We start from the raw sequence: 21974 nt of genomic DNA on the forward strand, positions 1-21974 counted from the left end.
CTTACAGTTTCACCAGAAAGGAATTCCACATCTTACTACTTTACTTAATTGTGTGACCTGTAGCTGACTCCTTTCATTTGTTTTGAATGTGCCTCCTGTTAATTTTAGTTGATGACCTCTACCTCTTGCACTGGAAGAGACAGTGAACAGTCTTTCCCTATTAACCTTTTCTATGCCATCCAGTCATTTCTTTTCCAGGCTGAAGAATTCTATGATATTCAATTGTTCATTATATGGAAGATTTTCATATCATGGCTCATCCTTACTGTCCTTCTCAGGGCCTTTTCCAGTTCTGCTCTATCCCCTGTAAGGTAGGGAAACCAGAACTGCGTTTGGTATTTAATTTGCAAGTACATAATGGATTTATAAAGAGGGCTATCCAGAAAGCATTGGTAAGAATAGACACCAGAGAAATCTAAGTATGAAGGCCAAGAAAAAAGGCTCAGTTTTCTTCTGCCCTGGACTGAGTGAGTGTCACAACCTTTATTTCAATTCTTTCAACCTTCTTTCAATTCTAGTGCTTTAGAAGCTATTTGTAAAATTTAAGCATAATATAACAACTTCTTAGTATTGATCTGAGCTTGCTTACATTTAGAATATTTTTATATTCTTTTTTCTGGCAAAGGGAGGAGAGGAATGGTTAAGAAGAAGACACCAGATTAAATTCTGGCTCAGGTAGGATGTCATTTATAGACCGGTATTTCCAAGATACATGGTTACTGACTAAAGATCACTTGATCATTTCCAGATACTCACTGATTACTAAACAATACATAACTTTTTATTTTTTTAACCTACCAGTTTCAAAGGTTAATTCTCTCCAAAGTGAGGGAGTGAGAGCAAAGCACAGAAGTGAGGTGATTCCCCTAACATGCAATAGGAGGCAAAAGATGCCTGACCTGAGCTGAATTCATTCAATCCCAGAATCTTTAGAACTGGTTCTGTGTGGTTTGTACCCTATATAGTCTCTCAGAAAGAGACTAAATGTTTGCCTGGAGTAAGAACTGGCAGGAGGAGATCACATGAAATACTGGAAATTCAGGCCCAGTTACTGTTAGGTCTTCATAGACTTCTATAGAGGATTTGAAATATTGCATAAAGTGTTGACTTCTATTGCCACAGTTGTTACAGTTCTTTCTGAGTTTTGTAATGTGTAACAATACCTCTGTGTTTGAGAAATATGTCTTTGATTAATATGTAAGTCCATCAAAACCTCTTACCCTTACGTTCTATTACCTGGACTTCAAGATACCAAGCCAATGTATTTGACTTGCCTTCATTCCTCCTTTCTTGTACGATTCAAAATGTCTGTTGATTTATCACCAGCAGAGATCTCTGCTTTTAGAGTGTTTTTGTAAGCACAAGAGGAAGGTGCATAAGGGACAATGATGCTGCAGTATCTTTTATTCTCTCATCTGAACAATCAATTCCATATAGAATTGCAAGTCATGGCTTCCTACGTGTTTCAAATTGATGCTAAAAATTCTGTTCATTTTAGATTTCCAGAACTGCAGAAACTGGGTTGGAAAAAAAAAAAAAAAAGAAAAAAAACCAAGAAACCACACACAAAAGCCCCCTTCTGATTCTGACCTCATAGGAGTAACCACCTTGAGAGATCATTAAACCAGAATAATTTGTCTCACTGCATGACCTCGACATAAGCTAATCATTGTTCTTGTCCACTGCTTAAAACCTTTGCTTAGTCCTAATGAAACTGATGATCTACCCCATGCTTAAAACATGCACTGTTATCTTGCTGAATTAAAATATGTTTTTATGTAGCCTTATTTTTTTAATGAATGACAGTGGTTTTATCGAGATACTGTTTTTCAGTGAGTGCAACATCATAGTGATTGTTGTATTAAACACAAGAATAAATACTTAAGAAATGTAGCTGTTCTTTATACATTTGAGTCTATGTGTTAGCACTAATAACTTTATGTGTTCAATACAGTCATAAATGGTCAGACTATAAATGATCAGCAGTTTTCTCTTGTATTGTAAAGAAAGATTGATCTCTGATCAGATCTAGAAAATCTCTATCAAATAAAGTTGCTAAATATGTCTTGTGATACAGTGTTTACCTCCTCTAATCTGTTCTGTGCATGCATTTATTTTTACCTTTTTAAAACATCATAGCTGAGTAGACAAAACAAATTCTCAGCTAAAATGGTACTGCTGAGTCTTAAAACCGTTCAGGTTAAGACCCCTACCTTCTTAGCATGTGTCTTCTCTGGATTTATCATAGTTTAATTAATTCAGTCTTTAATATGTTCTTAGCACTTTTCCATAGCAAGTGCTGTTCAAGCTCTTTCTGTTTAAAGAATCTCTTACATTCCTCATGAATCATCTCTAGAATACACACACACACTTTCATATACAAATAATATTTCTGTATTGCATCATACCAGCTATAAATATGGCTAGCATTTTTTTTTTACACCAAACCTGTACTGGAAAAATAAGTGGCATCCAAAATTCCTGCAAGGCATCCTTCTAAACCTTTATTTACCCCAGCTTCATCAAACTGAACATTTATCTTATTTTCCTTGTAATTGTCACTTAGAAATATAAAAAGCTATTGCTGGAGCCAGTGTGCTGCTCATTAACTCAGTTCACTAGGGCATGAATAAAAATAATGTTTGAATTATATTCTTTTATGTTGGTTCCTTTCTGCTGCTTTGTTTTGGTACTTGAGTGCTAAGGTTCAGTTAGCTTTCCCTGTCTTGTGGAGATTATATCAAGTAGTCTGCTTTGGAAAATATGTACTAAGTAGACTTACTACAGAAGCAAAATTCAAAAACAAATACAGTTCCTTAATGTTTAAAATTGATCCCTGGAATAAAAAAAGGTATTGCTCAAGTAAAGTTGGGCAATATGCTAAATATATGGGGATATATTCAAAGTTGTTCAGTTGTAGCAGGCTCACTAAACGATAATAAAAGGTAGTAAGCTCATGAAAAGCCACTAGCTAATGCTTATACTGTAGACAAAATTCAGTCACCTCTAATTTTTGTAGCAAATATTCTAATGAACAGAAATTACTCTTAAATATGACCTCTTTCTTGATCTTTAAAAGCTGATGTCAGTTTAGTTGAAGTATTCAATTTTTTACTTAAAAAAAGTAGTTCAGCTTACTTGCTTATGTAACTTATCTGTGCTGTGTTCATTTCTTTCCACAAATAGGTGCAACTTAGGGCAGAGGTATGTAAGGACTGGTAGAACCAGTTTTTCTTTGCTTCAAACTAAAACTTCCAGTGCTTCATACTCTTTGAGAGCATCCTGAATCTCTACAAACCAAGTTCACCTAACACATCACCACATAAAGTTGAACATTTTCCTAGTCTTATATGAATGACAAATCATATAATGTTTTAAATGTTGTTCTTTTTTTCTCTCTCTCTCTTTTTCTGTGTAGAATATTCTGCAGTCAAGATATGGCCCCCAGCCAAAGAGAAAAGGTTAAAATAGAACCTATCTGTTGAAATAGCTATACCTCTTTAGTTCACAGTTCTTAAAATATATTTAAATGACCTTCAGTATTGTGAGAGTAGAAATGTCATGCTGGACTTTGTTTTTCTGTCTTTAAAAAAGAAGTGGTAATTTTAATTCATCTCTTACCAGAAGTTAAGCCATGTAAACAAAACGCTCAACTGACTCAAATCAGCAGTAACAGAACATGGTTAGTAGTAGCTATTGTTAGTTAATTAAAGCATTTGACACAAAGGTTTCTTAGAGTTGCAAAGACAGTCTTACTTGTTTTGTAGATGAGTTTCATATACTGCATTTTCATGAAAGTGAAAGTACATTATTATTAGAGATACTGTAGATGTTTTTTCTAAGAATTGGGTGTTGTCTGTATTAATGTTTACATAAATTTTGCTCACGTCATTTTCTAGCTCTTTCGCTAACACCATAGTCATTCATTTAAAATGCTAATCAGTCTGGTATACCAAAAATTAGTCTGTAAAAGTTGGACTTAATTTCTGCAACTCTTTTCTTCAATCTTAAATCATATGTAAGTTTAAAAAACAACAAAAAACCCCTTTTTTCCCAACTTTCATAAAGAGCAAGCTAGCTTTCTTTAAATTCTTGATAGCATTAGAATTAATTTTTTCATCACATCTGAGAAGTACCAGAATATCAAAAGGCCAGCCCCACCACATCCCAGTCTCAGCTATGAGGTTTGTAAGACTCATTTATGTCAGTACCATTGTCACCTTTGAAATACATAAAAGCTCAGAGACAGGTTCTTTGCAAATTGAATGTATAAAGTGATGCCTTTACCTGAACTACATGATTCATCTAGCAAGCATATTTTACTTCAGTGTTACTTCAGTGTTCAAGACTTACCTAAAATTGGAAATCCAGCACTGTCATAAGCTACAGCTTTTTGTTGTACAAATAATTCATATTTATTCAAGATACTGCATTATACATAGCTTTCATGAACACTATTACAGAGATACTATTAACCAAAAGCATGCTAACTATATAAAAATAGAAATAACATTCCCTGTATGTTACCCATTGCAACAGTGTACAAATGCCATAACAAGTAGATTTAATGGGAGCTATGAATCCCGGCAAATACCAATGCCAAGTAAGTTAGGTTTACTGTATATAGTCTTTGCAGGGATTATGTTATACTTTGAACATACCTTTCGAACAGTTTTGCTGTTCGAACAGTTTTTGCTGTTTGATACAGCAGACTTTAACATGTACTTTTTGGGGGATCTTGTTCAGTTCTAAGAGGATGAGTGTTGATGAAAGTTGCATGTTTTGTATGAGCTGAAGTATTCACTAGTTGTTTCATTGGGTCAAAACACAGAAAGCATGACTGAAAAAAAAAATGAAAGTACTCGGTGTAGGTCAGAGTGAAGAATCCTGACAGTACATACTGGCCTACAGTTGGAATGTGGACACAAAACATATATGGATCCACTGTACCATTCAGGAAAAGTCTGTTGATTTTTTTAAATGTAGAAAAAAAGCACATCCCCCTTAAAAGGAAATTTTCATAACTAATGAATTTCTAGAGTCCTGGTAAGGGGGAGGGAGGGTGGTATAGTTTTAGGGGGTTGTATGTGCTAAACTACCAACCTGCCCTTGCTTCAATTCTGACAGTTGCACTGGTCACATTCATGGCCACATATGAATTGGTCTGATGTTTGTGGTTAGTTTTGGCAGCCTGAAAGAGTGATCATAAACCTAAGGTTGAACATGAATTATGGGTTAGTATAGGGAAGCTTGTACTGTTGCTATAGCAAGAGTTAACTTCACGTGACACTTCGAAGCATTTACACAACTTCAAAGTGTAAATAAGATTAGACAATACTTCCTTCATTCTCTCACAGTAAAAAAGATTCCTTTTAAATACATCTTCTGTCTCACCTAGTTACTGTCTTTGATCAGACAACATGCCTAATGACAAACTTCTGAAAGCATGTTGAGTTGCCTTGTCTCTCGAAAATCCTGACAAACAAGCCTCCTTGATTTCCTGTTTCAGTATCACATAGATAATTAAAGTCAAAGCAAAGATTAATTAATTAATTTGCTGTTTTATAAATGTGTGCTCCCTTGTAAACGTTAATGAGGCCATGTCAATGAGCTGTAAGAAATTTGTGGCACTCTGCAACAGGAAATCCTAAAATACTTGGAAAGATTTTGTAAAAGGGTTAAAAAGTAACAAAGTAGTAAACTTCTGCTTTGAAAAACAAGTGCCTTCCTCTGTTAGAGCAGTCCAAATTTGCCTGCTGCATCCCTGAAAGCTGTTCATTCAGTGAAGGTCAAAGGTTTTGTTGTTGGTGCACCAGCTGATCATCTGTAAGCCTGTCAAGCTGTACTGCTGAGCATAACAAACTGCTGTGCATTGCTGATGTGCGTCACAGGACCCTGGGGTTTTGCACGAGGATTAGTCAGGCTGTATTTGGAAACGCCCTCAACTGCACTTTGCGCTGCTATATTAGTGTTTCTCAAGCAAGAGGAATTTTCTTTTGCTTCTGCAGCTGCTCCTGCAAAACCCTCTGGTAAGTGTGCACAGCTTCTGTCAACAGTATTGACTCTGTCTTCTGCCAGCATTTTTAAGCCAGGGTTATGAGCTGAGGCATTACAGTTGTTTATTGTGACAAATGGTATTTAGAAAAGAAAAAAAATTGATAGCGCAGAATTAGCAACAGCATTGAAGGAATAAATATATTTACCAGTTTTTATTGAATAGGTTAATTCAACTTAAACGTTCCTCTACTTTTAAATATGTGTCAGAGTAGTCTTAAGTGTGGGTATTTTCAGAGTGACGTAGCTATGTACCATGCATGTCTGCTTTTATTTCTCTACAGCAGGAATTGCAAAGATCACATAATATAGCAGACCAATTCTTAAAAGAATTTGGTTGGTTTTTGTTGGCAGCCTGTATGCAAGCCCTGCGTCTCTGGACTCTGCTTGCCACCTATGCTGTTGCAGTAGGACAAAATCAAGGACAGAAGAATCAGGAGTGCCCTAAGCTCAACGCACAGGTACTCTCTTTTAAAAGCACAAGAGGAAACGCTGTTGTCATGTTTTCTGTGAATGCTCTCTCCAGATTTTTAATGTGGTTTTTTTTCCAAACTAAATATCAGAATCCAGCACATTAAGTGTAAAAAGATGTAAATAATCAACCAAAATAGGAAAAAATATTTTTAGTACGCATCCTATTCCATTTCTTAAAATAGCTTAGGTAGTGAAGCCACTTCCAGTTATTTCATATAACCTGTGCTGGGTATCTAGTTTTGCAGCATGTTATCAAGCAACTGTGAAGATACTCAGTTGTTCTATTGTTTCATTTCCATAACAACATTTGCCTGTTTAATTTTAGATAAGTAGTCCTAAGGCTATTTCTTGGCAAAACTACCAGAAGAATAATTTGGCAATTACTAGTTACTTAGAATTAGTCACCATATTTGAGTTTACCTCATATGAATAGAAAACACATTATGTTTTTTGGTTTTGGTAATTATAAATTAATAAGTATCTGTCGTGAGCTCAGGTTATGCCAGTGGACTGCATGATCACTAGTGCAGTTCTCCTGACTAGCTGCACATAATGGAGTGACTGATGTGACTACACTCGCATTCAGTAGCTTTTAATGTTCCTGTCTAAAAGATAATTCTCCTAACAGCTGGGGCTGCTAATAGAATCCTCTGTTGCACTCATGGACCAAAATTCAAATTGCCTGAATTAAAGCCAAAACTTGGTTTATACATATATGAGCATATGAGCACATGTAAGCTATATATGAGCATATATAGATGGAGGAAAAGATACTCACACACTCCCATTCTGTAGGGTTTTTTATGGCTCCCCCACATCTTGCAACTCATACATTGCAAATAGGAGAAGTTACAGGAAGAAGCTTGCATGCTTTTCAAAAGTTTTTCGGTAAGCTTTGTTTTCTAGAGTAAGTAGATGAAAGTACTGTTCTGTAATATCAAAAAGAAAAAGGGAGTGGAAAATAGGATGTAAATGTAAGTTAAAGAATGTGCCCCTTTTCTTTATAATTTCACCAAACTGTTGCTTTCCACCACCAAGAATACTGAAACCAATTTTCTGTAGCTTGCCAGGTTATCAAATTTCACAGCTATCACTGATGCCATGCCCTGCCTTTTTTGGTACATATCCATAAGTAAGTATATGTGATAGCTAGTCTCAGACCTTGGAAGTGAGCATTTGCAGTTCCCAAAATAAATGTCATTTATTCTTGATTTATACTGTTTTACCTGGAAGCTTATCACCATAGACTAGAAATAAAATTTACAAATAATTGAATCCTGTCCATTTTATCACTTTGATTTGCATTTTTCTTGTTCAGAAATATCACTAATAGTTCCCTCTCCTTGCCAGCCCACCCTGGGGTGTCCTCTGTATCAAAAGTTAATAGGTTTGGAACCTAGTCTAGTCTAAGGCAGGTTTACCAACGAAGTAGGTAAACTGTGTGATAACTGAAGTGTGATAATTGAAATTCACATACTGTCAATAGTATTACTGCTAGTTCTTATTCATTGTCATCACTTTTATGGCATTATGGTCATCTGAAATTTTGTGGAATATTTTTAATATGTTTTTAAGTGTGAGAACAGTCATTATTATTCAGAATTACTGACACCTGACAAAGTACTCTATCAGTCATTGAGAATTATAGAGAAGTTCCCTTAAAATGTTATGCACCCACAATGCAGGGTGTTTTCTTAGCAGTGATTTTTGGGAGGCATCCATACTAGATTAGTCTTTTTAAAATAAGAAAACTTTGTATTTGCCAAGTAGTGTATGCTTACAGGGTATCAGTATAAAAATACTTTGCCCCATTTTTTTCATGCCCTTGGTCAAAGTATCACTTAGCAGACTTATGATGATAACTTGTTACATTTTTAGTTATTACTAGTAATACTTCAGGCTGTATATCTGGATTTGATTGTGAAATGAGCCATATCTCCATGTAGTTAAGATAGCAAGTCATTTATCAGCTCATCCTTCCCAACTTAAAATTACAGATAGTGAAAACAACAGAAGGTCCCACAGTTAGTTGTCCTTTATATGAAGTTTCTTTGTATTAGCTACTCTTCTATTGGACATCATTTTTTATTTTTTTCTCTTTTTTTTTTTAATCATAGGGACTTAACGTTGTTTTACTGAGTGCTCTACTTCCAGCACTCAGTCAAGTTCAGTATAATCTTAACTCCAGAATATGACATTACACCTTGTGTACACAATCAGTTATTAATTCCTTAGGATACCTGATTGGAAATGCCTACTATGGCATCTGTGAATTCACTTAGATACCTGCCTTTCATTTTAGTGATTATCACCAACTCGTTTAATAATCCAACTGACGCAGCATGCACTTAGATATACACTGTCTCAAATACTAAGAAAACAATCTGTATAAGCAGCACCCAGATACAACATAAAAGCAGCTCTGTTTGCACTCTTGCTATCCAATTGTGTATAAGAAACTTTATTTCAAAACTAGAATTCAATATGTTCTTTACAGTAAATACTTTTCCTCTTTATTTAACCCAGCTACACAGATGCATGACACATGTACTAAGTAGATTTGTAATTTTCAGAACTATCCTTGTTGTAAATGACCCATTCTGTGGTTTGTAGGACTGGGGGATTTCCAAACCTGCGTGAATCCATTACTGTTCATTCATCAAGGTATGACTATAACATTGTTAGCTACAAAAGAATTTTCTACATCCTTATTCCAGTTACCTACTATCACAAACAAGCAGATCTTTTTTTTCCTTTTCATAAATCAAATTAAGCTCAACGTTTAAAACTATCTTTTTCAGTCTTGTTCTCCTTGCTTCTCTTTGAAGGCTCTTTAAAAATGTCAGAGTCTAGAAACTTAAATGTATTTGTGACCAGTGTGTATGCCAACCACAAATTACCTTTGGGAGTTGTCATCTTTTTAACATGTGTTTTAAAAGAGATAACCAGTCTCTGAGCTATTTCAGTAACATATAGACATCCTTGGTAAGAAAGCAAAACTCCTCTTCTCACACTTTCATAAAATGACAGAATAAATAGGGGCACTTAGGTGATTCAATATGATATACTTTCAGATGTCACAATGAAATATGAATTCGTTTTTCTGTGCTTATATAGTTTTATTCCTGTATGTAGAAGCTCCTTGCTCGGAAAAGCTTTCTTGCCTTTGTTAGTTGCTGTGGAGTATTTTATTTGGTTGTTTCTCCATATGTGTTCTTTCCAGTCAACTGGTGCATCAGAATTTTGGGCCTTTTGTGTATACTGAGTTGACTCCTAGACCCTTCTTAATTAATAGACAAATTTTATCAAATCGACTGAACTTTTCTTATTAGCATTTTTTCACTCTTTGTTCTTTCATCTGTCTTATCAGTTCTGTCCAACTTGAATCTGCTTGTCTCTTTCAACTCTGAAGAAGGGCAAATATGCAACAAAAACCCAACAGCTAAACTGGGCAGAAGTGTAAGGCATTGAAGGAGACAGTTTGCCAGAAAACTGCTTATTAGACAGTTTCATTTGTTTCTGATATAATAATGATAAAGCCTAAATAAAAGAATTGCTATTTAACATTCAGTTGCAAATATGAATACGAGGAACTAGTAATGGGGACAGTGGCTATTTTGACTAACCATATTTGTCTGAGGCTTTATCAGATGCCATATCCATAATGAAGACTTGTTTTTGCCTATGAAAGTGCCTGTGAGACTGAAATTGCACTGCAGAACACTTTTTTTCCCCCCTAAATTAAAATACTCTTCAACTGACTTCAATTCTTGTGTAAAAATGAAAAATGTATTAGAAATAAATGAACCTTAAAAACTGATCTTGAGTAGGAGTATCAGTTTACAACATCAAAGCAGGAAGCTTTCATCATACTCAAAGTCTTAAGCAATGTCTTGTTTAACATCATCTACTGAAGTGTTTAATAAGGAGGTTTTTCCTCAGGTTGTTTCAAAAACTTCTTACGAAAGGCCTCAGTCTGAAATGCAACAGTAGTAAGCAATCCAACTTTCCTCATACAGTCTCTCCCTCCGATCTCACCATCTCCCCCGACATCTGTTCTGTTTAAATCAGTTATATCAGGAAGTCTGTGGCTTAGTATCTAAGTAAACCAAATAATGTTTGAACTACGTCTTACAAAATGACACATTTAGATTTCACTTTGTTTAATTTTTGCATTCCACGTCTAAAAATACATATATAATTTGCATCCTGAAAGTCAAAGGAATTAGATTAGTCAATTTACAGTGAAAAAATTACAAAACAGAGTCAAATTGCTTTATCTTTCATTATAGAGAAAAATGCTGTATACCCACGAAACAAGTGGTAAGGTTACTTTTGTTTACCAGCACTGTATAACATACAAAAGAAATACCATAAAACACCTTTAGAGTTGCAGATTGTTAGTGTTTTATTTTTGCGAAGCTAGATCAGTTGACTTACTTCTGCTGATAATTGTGAATAAATATCTATAAATGCTTTGTAGATGTATTTCTCAAAAGATTAGGGAATTCTTTAACAGATATTTTTCAGGAATTTTTTTTTTTTAACACTCATTAGCTTTCTCAATGATTCCCAATTTGGGATGTAGCCGATAGTTGGAAGCCAATCCTAATGTACCTTTTTGGAATTTGCTGTGCTAATAAAAGTAACAACGCACTGCAACCACATAGAGAACTATCTTGGTTTCAGAGGTACCATTTTTACAGCAAATGTCTTTGCCATAGGATGGCAAAGGAAAACCTTAACTCTTCCAAACAGAGTGAAATGAATCCAGCTTTTTCTTTATGAGACTTATAAAGCAAAGAAGTAGTAAATACCCTGTCATGACTTAAGAATTTTTGGCAAGATATTCTGGTATAGCTGAAACTTTTTGGATGGGTGGAAAACATTGGAAAATTATCAGAGACTCACAACTAGGGTTTTAGAAGGATTTCTATTTTCTGTTTTCATTAGTGTCTTTGAGGATATCAGCCAGAAAGTAGCAGTAAGCATCCTGGGGACTAGAATTATTTGTTATATTGAAAAACAGTACTGATGTGGAAGAAAAGGTACAATCCAGCAAGACTAAATGTAAAAGTTAGCACTTTGTGCAACTACCTCTTTCTGCCTAGGAGTAATTTTGAAGAATACTTGGTCATTACCAACTTAACTTGAATCATTATCACCATATTGCTGCTAACAAAGCAAGTGTGTTCAAATGTATATGCAAATGTATATGCAAAGATATTATCTGAAGACATGGGCCAAAGTAGCCCTTCAGCTGAGGCCTGAAAAGGGCAGAGCAGGAAGGTTATACCCACAGTTATGGATGCTGTGTTTCAAGAATGATATGGTTCAAATGGATGGGCCAGGACAACATCAAGGATTGTCAGAGGTTTAGAAAATTGTGCTCTGCAAAAGAATTAAAGAAATTGGGGTTCTTTAGTTGAGGAAGAAGGGAAAAATATCTGTGAGCACCTGTGAAAAAGAATAATTTCCTCCAGGTTGAATGACCTAAAATTACAGTAAGGAAGGTTAAATAGAGATTAAGCAAACTTTTCTGAACATAAAGATAGTTGAGCACTGAAATACATGGTTGAGGAAAGTGAGGAATATGTGGGTGAAGGTTTTGAAGAATGGATTAGACAACTATCTGCTGAGAATGATGTTGCTGTAATAGTTTGCTCCTACCTGAGGGCAGAGTGACTAGAGCCAATATTTAAAGGTACCTCCAGCTCCTTCTTTTCCCTGACACACAAGTGTCTTTTCCATTACAAATGTGTGTGTTCGCAAGACTTTAAAATGTCATCTTTTTCTTAAATGATAACCTAATTGCAATTTGTCTTCAAGTTGGTTGTTACTAAGAAACAAAAGACTTAGTAGCATCAAGCGCAGGAAGAAAGACTGTTGTGTGACTTACTAACAATTGGTGATATGAGAACTCTGGTTCCAGAAATGCATCTGGAAATAGAAGCTGTTTTTTGCCGCCCCCCCCCCCCCCCCCCCCGCCTTTTTTTTTAATTAGCTCATTGCAGCGAAGATTACATGCTAGGTATAAGAAAAATTATCAGAATGTGAAAAGTGTAATTCCTAGCAATTCATCATCTCTGACATTCTATACACAGAAAATAAAATTTACTACTCATAAATGCCCATGTAGACAGATTGCAAATGTCTGATGCCTTTGCTTTAGAAAGAGTGCATACATGATTATAAAGGAAGGAAATACATACTAAATTTTGAAATTTCTGTCAATAAGTAGTTCTTTTACCATTTCTGCAAGGTTGAAGAGAAACTTTTAGAGTAAGCAAAGGCTTGGGGGGGAGGGTGTTGTTTGGGAAGGGGTGGGGGGTTTGTGTGGGTTTTTTTTCTTTTTTACCAAATTCAGCATTTATCAAAATATTCAAGAAATATTCTTCATTCAGAAGGTATATGTGGTGTGATAGCATGTGTTATTTCAAAAGTGTGCAGTAAAATAGGTAATGGAAAATAATTGGTGGACTGGCTAGGGAGCAGGAATTGCCTTGTGCTGGAGTACTCGGTTGACACATGCAACATTCTCAACAAAACAACAGGTGTCTAAAATCAGCCTGTCTTCTTTATCTGTGTTGAAACTTCAAGGGCATATTAATTGCACAAAGAGCTAGTTTTAAGGTTCACCATCTCCCAGTGACATACTTGAACCACAAGGTGATCCCATGCGTCCTGTTTCTATATATCTCTCTTATTTCCTACAAATACAATTATCTTTTCTGTGAGTGTCAGCTTATTGAATAATTTGGTATTAGGAAAGGAAATGAAAACAGATGTTGAAAGCAAACAGAACTGTATGCAGTCATCAGTTAATACATCCAGACTATTTTCTGTTTCTTCTTACTCTTAACTTGCCTTCCTGTCCTGAGCATGTCTTGATGTCACGTGAAACTGCTTTTAGATGCAGAGCTTCCAATCTGATGGATAGCAGTTATTACCTGGTAAATTTTCCTCTGTAAGTATATTTCTGTCTTTGTTCTTACTCTTCATAGATGCCAGAATTTCAGAAGAAGACTGTCCATATTAAGGACCCAGGGAGAGTAGAGGAGATTATTTGTGGCCTCATCAAAGGTGGAGCTGCCAAACTTCAGGTAAAGATAGCAGAAGATGGAACTAGTTCAGAACAAAGACAATCACGCAATTGTTGCTCTATGCCAAAAAATTTTAAGAATATATATATAACAGAAGTCAACCTTCAAGAAATCTCCAAAACTTAAACATCTGTTAACTCTTTTAATAGCTCTTGTTGATTCAACTGTAATTCAGCCAGACACTAGTTAAGTAAATGATATAAACATATAAGCTTAGTAATTTCAGGAAATATTCTGACCAAAGGAATTAGAAAAACAGTTTTGTTAGGAAAAAAGTTATTCTTAAGGGATATTCTGGCTTACATTACAATGATTCAATAAAATAGGGAGATTTCTGTGACATATATGCTACTCAGCTGCAACTATTGTTGATCATACAGAATTTCTAGCCATTCTTTATTTTGTCCCTCCATGTTGTAAGACAGTTTTACTTTTTCTTTCCTTAAATAGATTATTACAGATTTTGATATGACATTAAGTAGATTTTCCTACAATGGAAAAAGATGTCCAACTTGTCATAGTGAGTACTTTTTTTTTTTTAATACGGATTGGTTTGTTCACTCCTTTTAGTTTCTCCTAGATTTTAATTTTCTATCCAATTTATTCCCTAATATGTGAGATTTTATATTGACTTGTTACCTAACCTGTACATCCTAATGAAGAAGTATTCTAGTGACTGTCTATATGTATGTATATTTTAATCACAATCTATATGAATTAAAATCAGATAAGTTATCATTCACAATTAAAACGTTAAGTTCTGAACTATAAGATGTTAGTGGCTAGATATGGTAGGGTTGACTTTTATTTAAGAGCCCATAATAGTCCTGACACCTGCAAGAACCAGATAGTAAACTCAGAATTCTTAACATTTTTATCCTGTAGCCTTTTAGAACAAACAAAGAGAATCCATTTACTAATGAAGTGGGAATCCTAAAACACATAGGATGCCTCATGATGATTTCAGAAACAGTTAAATCTCAAGAAGCAGATAAAAGAGCTTGTAAGTGACCTTTTAATTCAGAGATGAGGGGAAGGACAGTAAATACATCTTCAGGCTTATGAAGAAAAATGTGCCTTTTACTGGTTGCTGGTAAGAAAAGTTCTGAGGAAACATAGTGGTATTGTCATCTATGCCATTTACAGTATTGTAGAGCAAAGTAAAAGAAATATACCCCCTTGTTTAACGCTTTTTTTTCACTCCTCCCAGACATCATTGATAATTCTAAGCTCATCACAGAGGAATGTCGGAAAAAGGTAAACAGAAAACCTACTGTTGTTTTGTTGTACCTGCTGTTGGTTTGTTGTACAGACAACTGTTATTATTCCCTGGCTGCACTGTGTGTTGAATTACACAGCATGACAAGACAAGGGATACTTTCAAATCCTTAAAGCTCTCTGAGCTTTCTCACTGACTGCAAGACATCTCATCACTAATAGAAGTGAACGGAAATATTTGTATTCTTGATAGTAGTATGTAGTTCAGTTTAACAGCATCCACTTTTTCTTCTTAGATATATTTACAAGCTAACTCTTTGTTCAAAGAGCATTTCAGATTCCATTTAATCTAAATAATGTAATCAGAATCAAGAAAGTTATTTTGATTGGTTAGATCAAATACCAAGTGTTATTTTATAAACATAAACATCTGGGGTTTTTTTCCCTTCAGTTATTGCAGCTGAAAGAAACCTATTATGCTATTGAAATTGATCCATCGCTCACTATTGAAGAAAAATATCCATATATGGTAGAATGGTAAGAGACACCTCCCATCATCAAATTGTACTAAGATTAGATTTAATAAGTTTTTAAAAGCAAATTAATGGCAGTAATTAGCTTTTAGCTAACACATTAACTGAATTCATCTCTCTGAGTGTTGTGCAACAACTGTTTTTGCTTTGCTGTTAACTTGAATGATCAAGAATTAACCATACAGAATGCTTTTCGTCATGAGATTTAATGAAAGGTGAATCTTAATAAGTCAATTCTGACCCATTTTTTGTTTATATTCTAGGTACAATAAATCTCATGCACTACTCATTGAACAAGGCTTACAAAAGGATAAGCTTGCAGAAACTGTGAGGGAATCTGACGTTATGCTGAAGTAAGTTCCTTTTGATTTGAATAATACTGTTTTGGAGCATTTTCTGTAGATTCTTACTGTGTGTTTTCAGAGGAAAAACAAACAAACAAACAAAAACATTCCTGAGAACGTGACACCGTAATCTTGGAACATAGTGAGCTCTTCATGCCCCCACTTTATTCGTATTTTGTAGCTAAATGCTTACAATGATCACACTGTATACACTAGAGATCTTAAAAAAAAATTAAAGTCTGAGTTCCATCTCTACAAACTTCATTTCTGTAGACTTTCATCCTCTTTGCATTGCATTGGTGGCTCTTTTTTTGTAAAGGGAATGTAGAGTTCAACTTTGTTTATCAGTTTATCATACTGACTAAATTCTTGACTTTTGCAAAACAGACAAGCACACCGTCTCTGTCTGTTTGAAAGCCTAAGTCCATGTGGATTGATTCTTCATTCACAGGCTAAAATTCCCTCAAAAATTTTCATCATAATAATTTTTTTCAAAAATGTAAAATTTTACCAATCAGTGTCTGTGTGGAGAAGCTGTATGGAGATAATATTATCTTGTTCCTGGAATACTATAAATAGTTTCGATTGGGTACTGAAAACTAAAAAGCTTTCAGGAAAGAGTGACAATAAATGTTTTCAGGATTTCAAAACAAAATTTGTTTTATGGTAATAACCCTATAGAAAGTCAAATATTTAAGCTTGAAATATTTAAGATTGAAAGGAAATGTACAGGCTGATAGTAGCTAGAGAGAGTTCTACTAATTGCTTGCTTTTTCTGCAGTGTTTGGGGAGGGGGAACTGTTTTTAAGTCTTTAAAAGATGATTAGATGGGGGGTGAATTACGGAGATCAAAACCAAATAGCTTGATGGAAGAGTTTCTTGCTAAAACTATGTGCCTTGTGTTAGGTTGATGGTTCTCGCTAACCTGAAAAGGTGAGGCAAAGGAAATAAAGTGAAATGCTCAGGGAAAATTAGTTTTCTTTTCCAAAGATGATGTGAATGTGTTCTGAATACTCTGACTTTTCTTGGCTTTCTCTATTTGAGATTTGATTTGTATTTACATCCTGTGTTACAGAGAAGGATATGAGAACTTCTTTGATAAGCTCAGTGAACATAATATTCCTGTATTCATATTTTCTGCTGGGATTGGGGACATTCTTGAGGAAGTTATCCACCAGGCTGGAGTCTACCATTCTAATGTCAAAGTGGTTTCCAATTTCATGGATTTTGATGAAAATGTACGTATGAAATAACACATTCTTATCAAACATGACTGTTTGTGTATTTAGTAGCTATTTATATATGCTACAAGATGAACATTTTAACGCAACAGATGTAGCCTTCTACCCTGCCATATAGAAAATGAGAATTGCATACTCAGCACTCTCCCAGGCAAAAAACAAGCAGAGGATAACAGTTCAAACACTGTTAGCATGATGTGACTAAGATACCATTCACTTCCTTTAATGACAACCTCACGCTCAGCCCAGTACAGCGCTACTCCTCCTCCAAGTAGGGAGAATCACTGTCTGTCTAGTCTTAACAATGCTATTACAGTCATTATGTTATTTAACAGTAATTTATCTTGTCCATCATTAGAGATTACATAGTTCAATGTTAGTTCAAGAGTAATATCACCTATTTCATTCTAGATTCTACCTTGCCTATATATACTAGAAATAACTTCAGTGGGGTTTTTTTATAGGGAATATTAAAAGGATTTAAAGGAGAATTGATTCATGTTTACAACAAACATGATGGTGCCTTGAAGAATACAGAGTACTTCAAACAACTAAAAGACAACAGTAATATCATACTGCTGGGTGATTCCCAAGGAGACTTGAGTATGGCAGATGGAGTAGCAAATGTTGAACACATTCTTAAGATTGGCTATCTCAATGATAAAGTAAGTAGCCTTATAACCTTTTGAACTTTGAGTGAAATACCGTAAGTTAGAAACAGGTTCATTATGATAAGTTTCAAATATCAAACCAAGTGTTTGGCCCGTATGTGTTTTGAGATTTCAAACATTTTTTATGGATTTCTTGCCTCAAGTGTTTTTTCTAACCCATAAGCTACAAAAACACAAATGTAAATTGCTTCAGGTTTTGTACTGAACTACTTCCAAAAAGGTATTTTGTTGAGAAGTAAAATTCAGAGGCTAGAGAAATTAATTCTCTTAAATTCCTGTGGATCCTCCCCCTCCTTTCAATACTGGATTGATAATTGAGCAAAATTATAATCTTCCAAATAACAAGTTTAAGCAGTGTCTCCTTTTTTCTTTTTTTTTTTTTTGAGGAGACACAGAACTGGTTTTTTGCTAAGTTATAACGCACATCTGTTCGCATTCAGGAGATAGAAAACTTCAGGTTTCTGTTTCTCTCTGCCTTTTGGGAAGCTGAAGAAGTGGTTTTTCTTTCAGTATCTTTATGTGAGAGATCCTGGAATAAACGTGAGGTATTATATCCTGGAATGCGCACACAGTTATGTTAGGCTACTCCTACTCTGTCATCCTGTGGAATTCACTCATAGGAGTGATACATATTTGCATGGCTCATTCCCTGAATTTGGTGGAAAGACTGGGCAATATTTTAATGACAAAAAGTCTTTCAATAATTAATTTTAAAACTAAGTGGGTCTTTCTCTTTAACCCTTCTGCAATTAGGTAGATGAGCTTTTGGAAAAATATATGGACTCTTACGATATTGTCTTGGTGAAAGATGAATCCCTGGAAGTTGCCAACTCCATCCTACAGAAAATCCTGTAAATTGCAGTCTCAAGTCACTCCATTCCTTCCAGGAGGCAACTGGACAGAAGAGCACACGTGTACTATCTTAGATGCATTTATTACTCATTTACAGAACTGTTTAATTTAATTTAAGACTTTTATCTTCATTTTGGTATTTGGAAATATATATGGTATCCATTGTCAACTAGAAGCTCCTTTTACTGCCTCTATGCTGTTCTTTATTGTCTCACACTCCTATTATAACTAGATTTCAGTTGGATTTATAGATGTGATAAACTGCTGCTGACGGGATACTATGGTTCACTGTCTTTTAATCAGGCATTTCAGAGGAGCATTTTAGGAAATGTGGCTATTTTGTAAAATTGAAGATGTAAACGTTCTGTGAATAAGCAGTGTACATGTTCGTGTTGCCTTTTCTTCTTTCAAAGAAGATATTTCAGTCTCAGCTGCACTTTGAAGGATCTTGCTCATATGCTACAGACTTTCACAGGAGTTTTTCATACATATATTTTTCTTCAGTAAAAATGCTTTATTCACCCAATTCAGGCAAAGTGTTTCTTCTTAATAGATTTTTGTATCATTACAAAATATTCCATATCCTTACTGTTTCTTTATCCTCTGTGGAATGGGAAGAAAGTTTTAAGTTAGTATATCTGAGGTCAAATTTCTCATCTTTGTAACAACAGATAGTTTCACAAGCTAATAGTACACAGCCATAACTTCAGCCCCTTTTCAGATCTTATTTTGTGTACTACTCCACTTCTAGCCTGCTGTTTCACATCAAAGCTAGTGTGGCTCGTCTATAATAATTTCTCTTGGAATTCTCAGTGAGCTGCTCCAGGCACAGAAAATCAAAACAAAGCTACATCTTAATCTTGGCTTTTAAAAGCAGACTTGGCCATCTTGCAAAATTAAGTTTTCTTGCTACCAGCCCCATGCCTCAGAAGCACTTAGGGAACACCTCTCCAGACTGGCTTTAGGTCACATTCCCACTCTCTGCAAATTGTAAGCACAAGTATCAGTACAGCATCTAGCTCTTCTAGCTTTGTTATGCAAGTCATCTCTGTTTAAACACCTACTGAATCTTCATAGAATCATAGAATAGTTTGCGTTGGAAGGGACCTTTAAAGGTCATCTAGTCCAACCCCCCCCTGCAATAAGCAGGGACATCTTCAACTAGATCAGGTTGCTCAGAGCCCCGTCCAGCCTGACCTTGAATGTTTCCAGGGATGGGGCATCTACCACCTCTCTGGGCAACCTGTTCCAGTGTTTCACCACCCTCATCATAAAAAATGTCTTCAGAAAGTATTTCCCCTGTCCTGAACATATTACAGAACCTCTCAGCATCATGTACAGAATGATACAGCTTAATATAGCCACAGCTTTGGAAGCTTACTCTGATACGTTGCAGGAGAAGTTAAAGATGGTGTTGTGACCCTGGTCCTAAGAGGTCTCAGCTGTACTAGCTCTAATCATTAATAGAATAGAGGCAATCATACAGCTTCCCTAATGTGCAATATAGTCGTTGTTCCCCTTTGCTTTCTTTTATACACAGCAGGAACTGTGCCATCTCTCATTCCCTGAGGAATTGTAAAGAAAACATGGGAGAGCCTAGATCTGCATTTTCTCCCACTAACGAGTAATACACATCTCAAGAAATGGCCTCTTTCCATGCAACCTGTGGTCCATTATCTAAATTCTGACTCGGTAGCACCAGGCACATTTTTTCCAAATCAGCAGGCTTACATCTGTTACCACACCTGCTGGAACTTTGCCAAGAAGGCAAGATGGAGGGTAGTTTCCTTATCCCACCTCTGCAGTAAACCAAAATTAAATCATCCTTGTATTTTGAATGCATGGCAGAGGCTTGATACACAATCTGAGGTAGCGTGAGCATCCTTTCATAGTCACATTGCACATGCTGTGCCGGCAGGGAACTGCTGAGCACAGGGACCTTTCAGAAATTCCAGCCTGCATCTTAACAGGCAAAGACTGTTTGAGGGATGATGTCCTCCTTGTATACAATCTACAGTCATGTAATTCCATACTCCTGGCACAGGGGCAGCTAGATCCCCAGAAGCAGGAGCCTTAGAAGCTGTCCATTTGAGCAGAAAACCACTTAAACCGTAAGATGACTGAGGAGATGGCAGCATCTTGGCTGCCTTCCATTTGAGAGCCCTGACTCAGGTGGCAGCAGACTGGAAGAGCTGAAAGTGCCCTGGTGGTGCCAGTGATAGGAGGAGACGGGAGCAGCAGCTGCCTCAGCCCGAGCCTGCCAAGAGCCTGTCAGCCAAAGCTAGAAGACAGGGAGAGCTTGAAAGCCATAGTGACAGCTGCTGAGTCAGTGGCATCAAGAGAGCTGTTATTCACCCTCTCTTTCATACACACATACACAAAACCAAGTGCCCAGCAGCAGCAGGTGCTGCAGTTGATGTGTGACTGACAGGAGCAAAGACTGGCCAAGTGGGAGACACTGCACAGAGCGAGCTGAAGGAGAGAAGGACCTGTGGCAGTGGGGCTGAGCAGGGGTGATGCTGCAGCTCTAGGAGCTGCAGGGTGAGCAGCTGCATGGGGTGGAAGGAGTCACAGGCAAGGGCAGCAGGTTGGGGTGTAACACATCCCCTTGGAGCTGCCAGAGACAGAGCAGCTCTGTACAAGTCATCACAGAAGAGCAGGAGGAAGTGTATTAGAACATGCCAACCATAGTGGGACAGGACAGGCTCACAGATTCCCCAAAAACCCAGCCAGCAGGGGCGGGAAGGATGTTCCCCAATGCACAAAGTATACGCTTTCTCCCTTTCCTCTCCTGCTTGGATGTGCCATTCAGGCAACCTTCACACCCAGTCCCTGTGGCCTCTCTCCCTGCCCCTCCCATTTGCCTGGGCCAGGGAGGAGGGCAGGATGGTCGTATTGCAAAACTGTAAGGGAGAGAGCAGCCTTCTGCACAGCCTTCCTCTGCCGACACTACCGTTTCAGCGCCGCCAGCAAGATAAGCAGGGCGATGTTATGTATAACTTCCCGCAGGACATCAAGTGTGAGCTGCCTGCTCAGCAGCGTGGGCTGCACCACCCTGGGCATGGCAAGAATCTTAGGGAATGCAGCAGTGTTTCCAGGGGAGGTCAGCAGACACAATTTCTTTAACAGCCTACATTTTGGGGTTTAGGCACCTGCAGAATTTACATTAGCTGAGCTAACATCAAGGTTTTAGGGGGGTTGGTGGTTCTTGGGTTTGGTGGTTTTTTGTCTTTTTAAAACAAGCAATCATGCTGGCTCTTTTGTCATAGCTGCCAAATAAGTCCAAAAGGCAAAGGCCTTCTGAAAAATACCAAGGTGTTTGGATGCACTGCTTACTCAACCAGTCTCTAGTTGCAAGGGGCTAATTGCCAGGCATTACTCCCAAAGTTTACACTGGGACAAAATTTTCCGCTTACAGGCGGGTTACCTTTGGAATACAGATAACAGTTAAAATTTAGAGTACGTGAAAAGTGTCTGGTAGCCA

General features: G+C 36.6%; 2 protein-coding genes across 7 annotated transcripts in view; one reads left to right on the forward strand and one right to left on the reverse strand.

The window, feature by feature from the left end:
* The window catches only part of BBS9 (Bardet-Biedl syndrome 9), a 326477-nt gene extending 322657 nt beyond the window's left edge, over positions 1 to 3820 (reverse strand). The window contains exon 1 of the mRNA XM_075493494.1: positions 3757 to 3820. The gene's annotated coding sequence lies outside the window, so the exon portion shown is untranslated. The remainder of the gene's footprint in view (positions 1 to 3756) is intronic.
* The window catches only part of NT5C3A (5'-nucleotidase, cytosolic IIIA), a 28794-nt gene extending 10129 nt beyond the window's left edge, over positions 1 to 18665 (forward strand). Inside the window, exons 1-11 of one of the 6 annotated variants that reach the window (XM_075493514.1) lie at positions 5998 to 6029; positions 6409 to 6515; positions 9142 to 9192; positions 13533 to 13631; positions 14082 to 14151; positions 14842 to 14888; positions 15301 to 15386; positions 15646 to 15735; positions 16802 to 16964; positions 17432 to 17632; positions 18392 to 18665. In XM_075493514.1, coding sequence (XP_075349629.1) covers positions 13533 to 13631; positions 14082 to 14151; positions 14842 to 14888; positions 15301 to 15386; positions 15646 to 15735; positions 16802 to 16964; positions 17432 to 17632; positions 18392 to 18493 — 858 coding nt within the window. In that variant the 5' untranslated portion in view covers positions 5998 to 6029; positions 6409 to 6515; positions 9142 to 9192 and the 3' untranslated portion in view covers positions 18494 to 18665. Of the gene's footprint in view, positions 1 to 5874; positions 6030 to 6408; positions 6516 to 7343; positions 7417 to 9125; positions 9193 to 13532; positions 13632 to 14081; positions 14152 to 14841; positions 14889 to 15300; positions 15387 to 15645; positions 15736 to 16801; positions 16965 to 17431; positions 17633 to 18391 lie in introns of those variants that run through there. The other 5 variants (XM_075493512.1, XM_075493516.1, XM_075493515.1 and 2 more) reach the window with 5 other exon arrangements.
* The last annotated feature ends 3309 nt before the right edge of the window (positions 18666 to 21974 follow it).

The sequence above is a fragment of the Mycteria americana genome, chromosome 2, assembly GCF_035582795.1.
Source record: "Mycteria americana isolate JAX WOST 10 ecotype Jacksonville Zoo and Gardens chromosome 2, USCA_MyAme_1.0, whole genome shotgun sequence".
Classification (NCBI taxonomy): Eukaryota; Metazoa; Chordata; class Aves; order Ciconiiformes; family Ciconiidae; genus Mycteria; species Mycteria americana.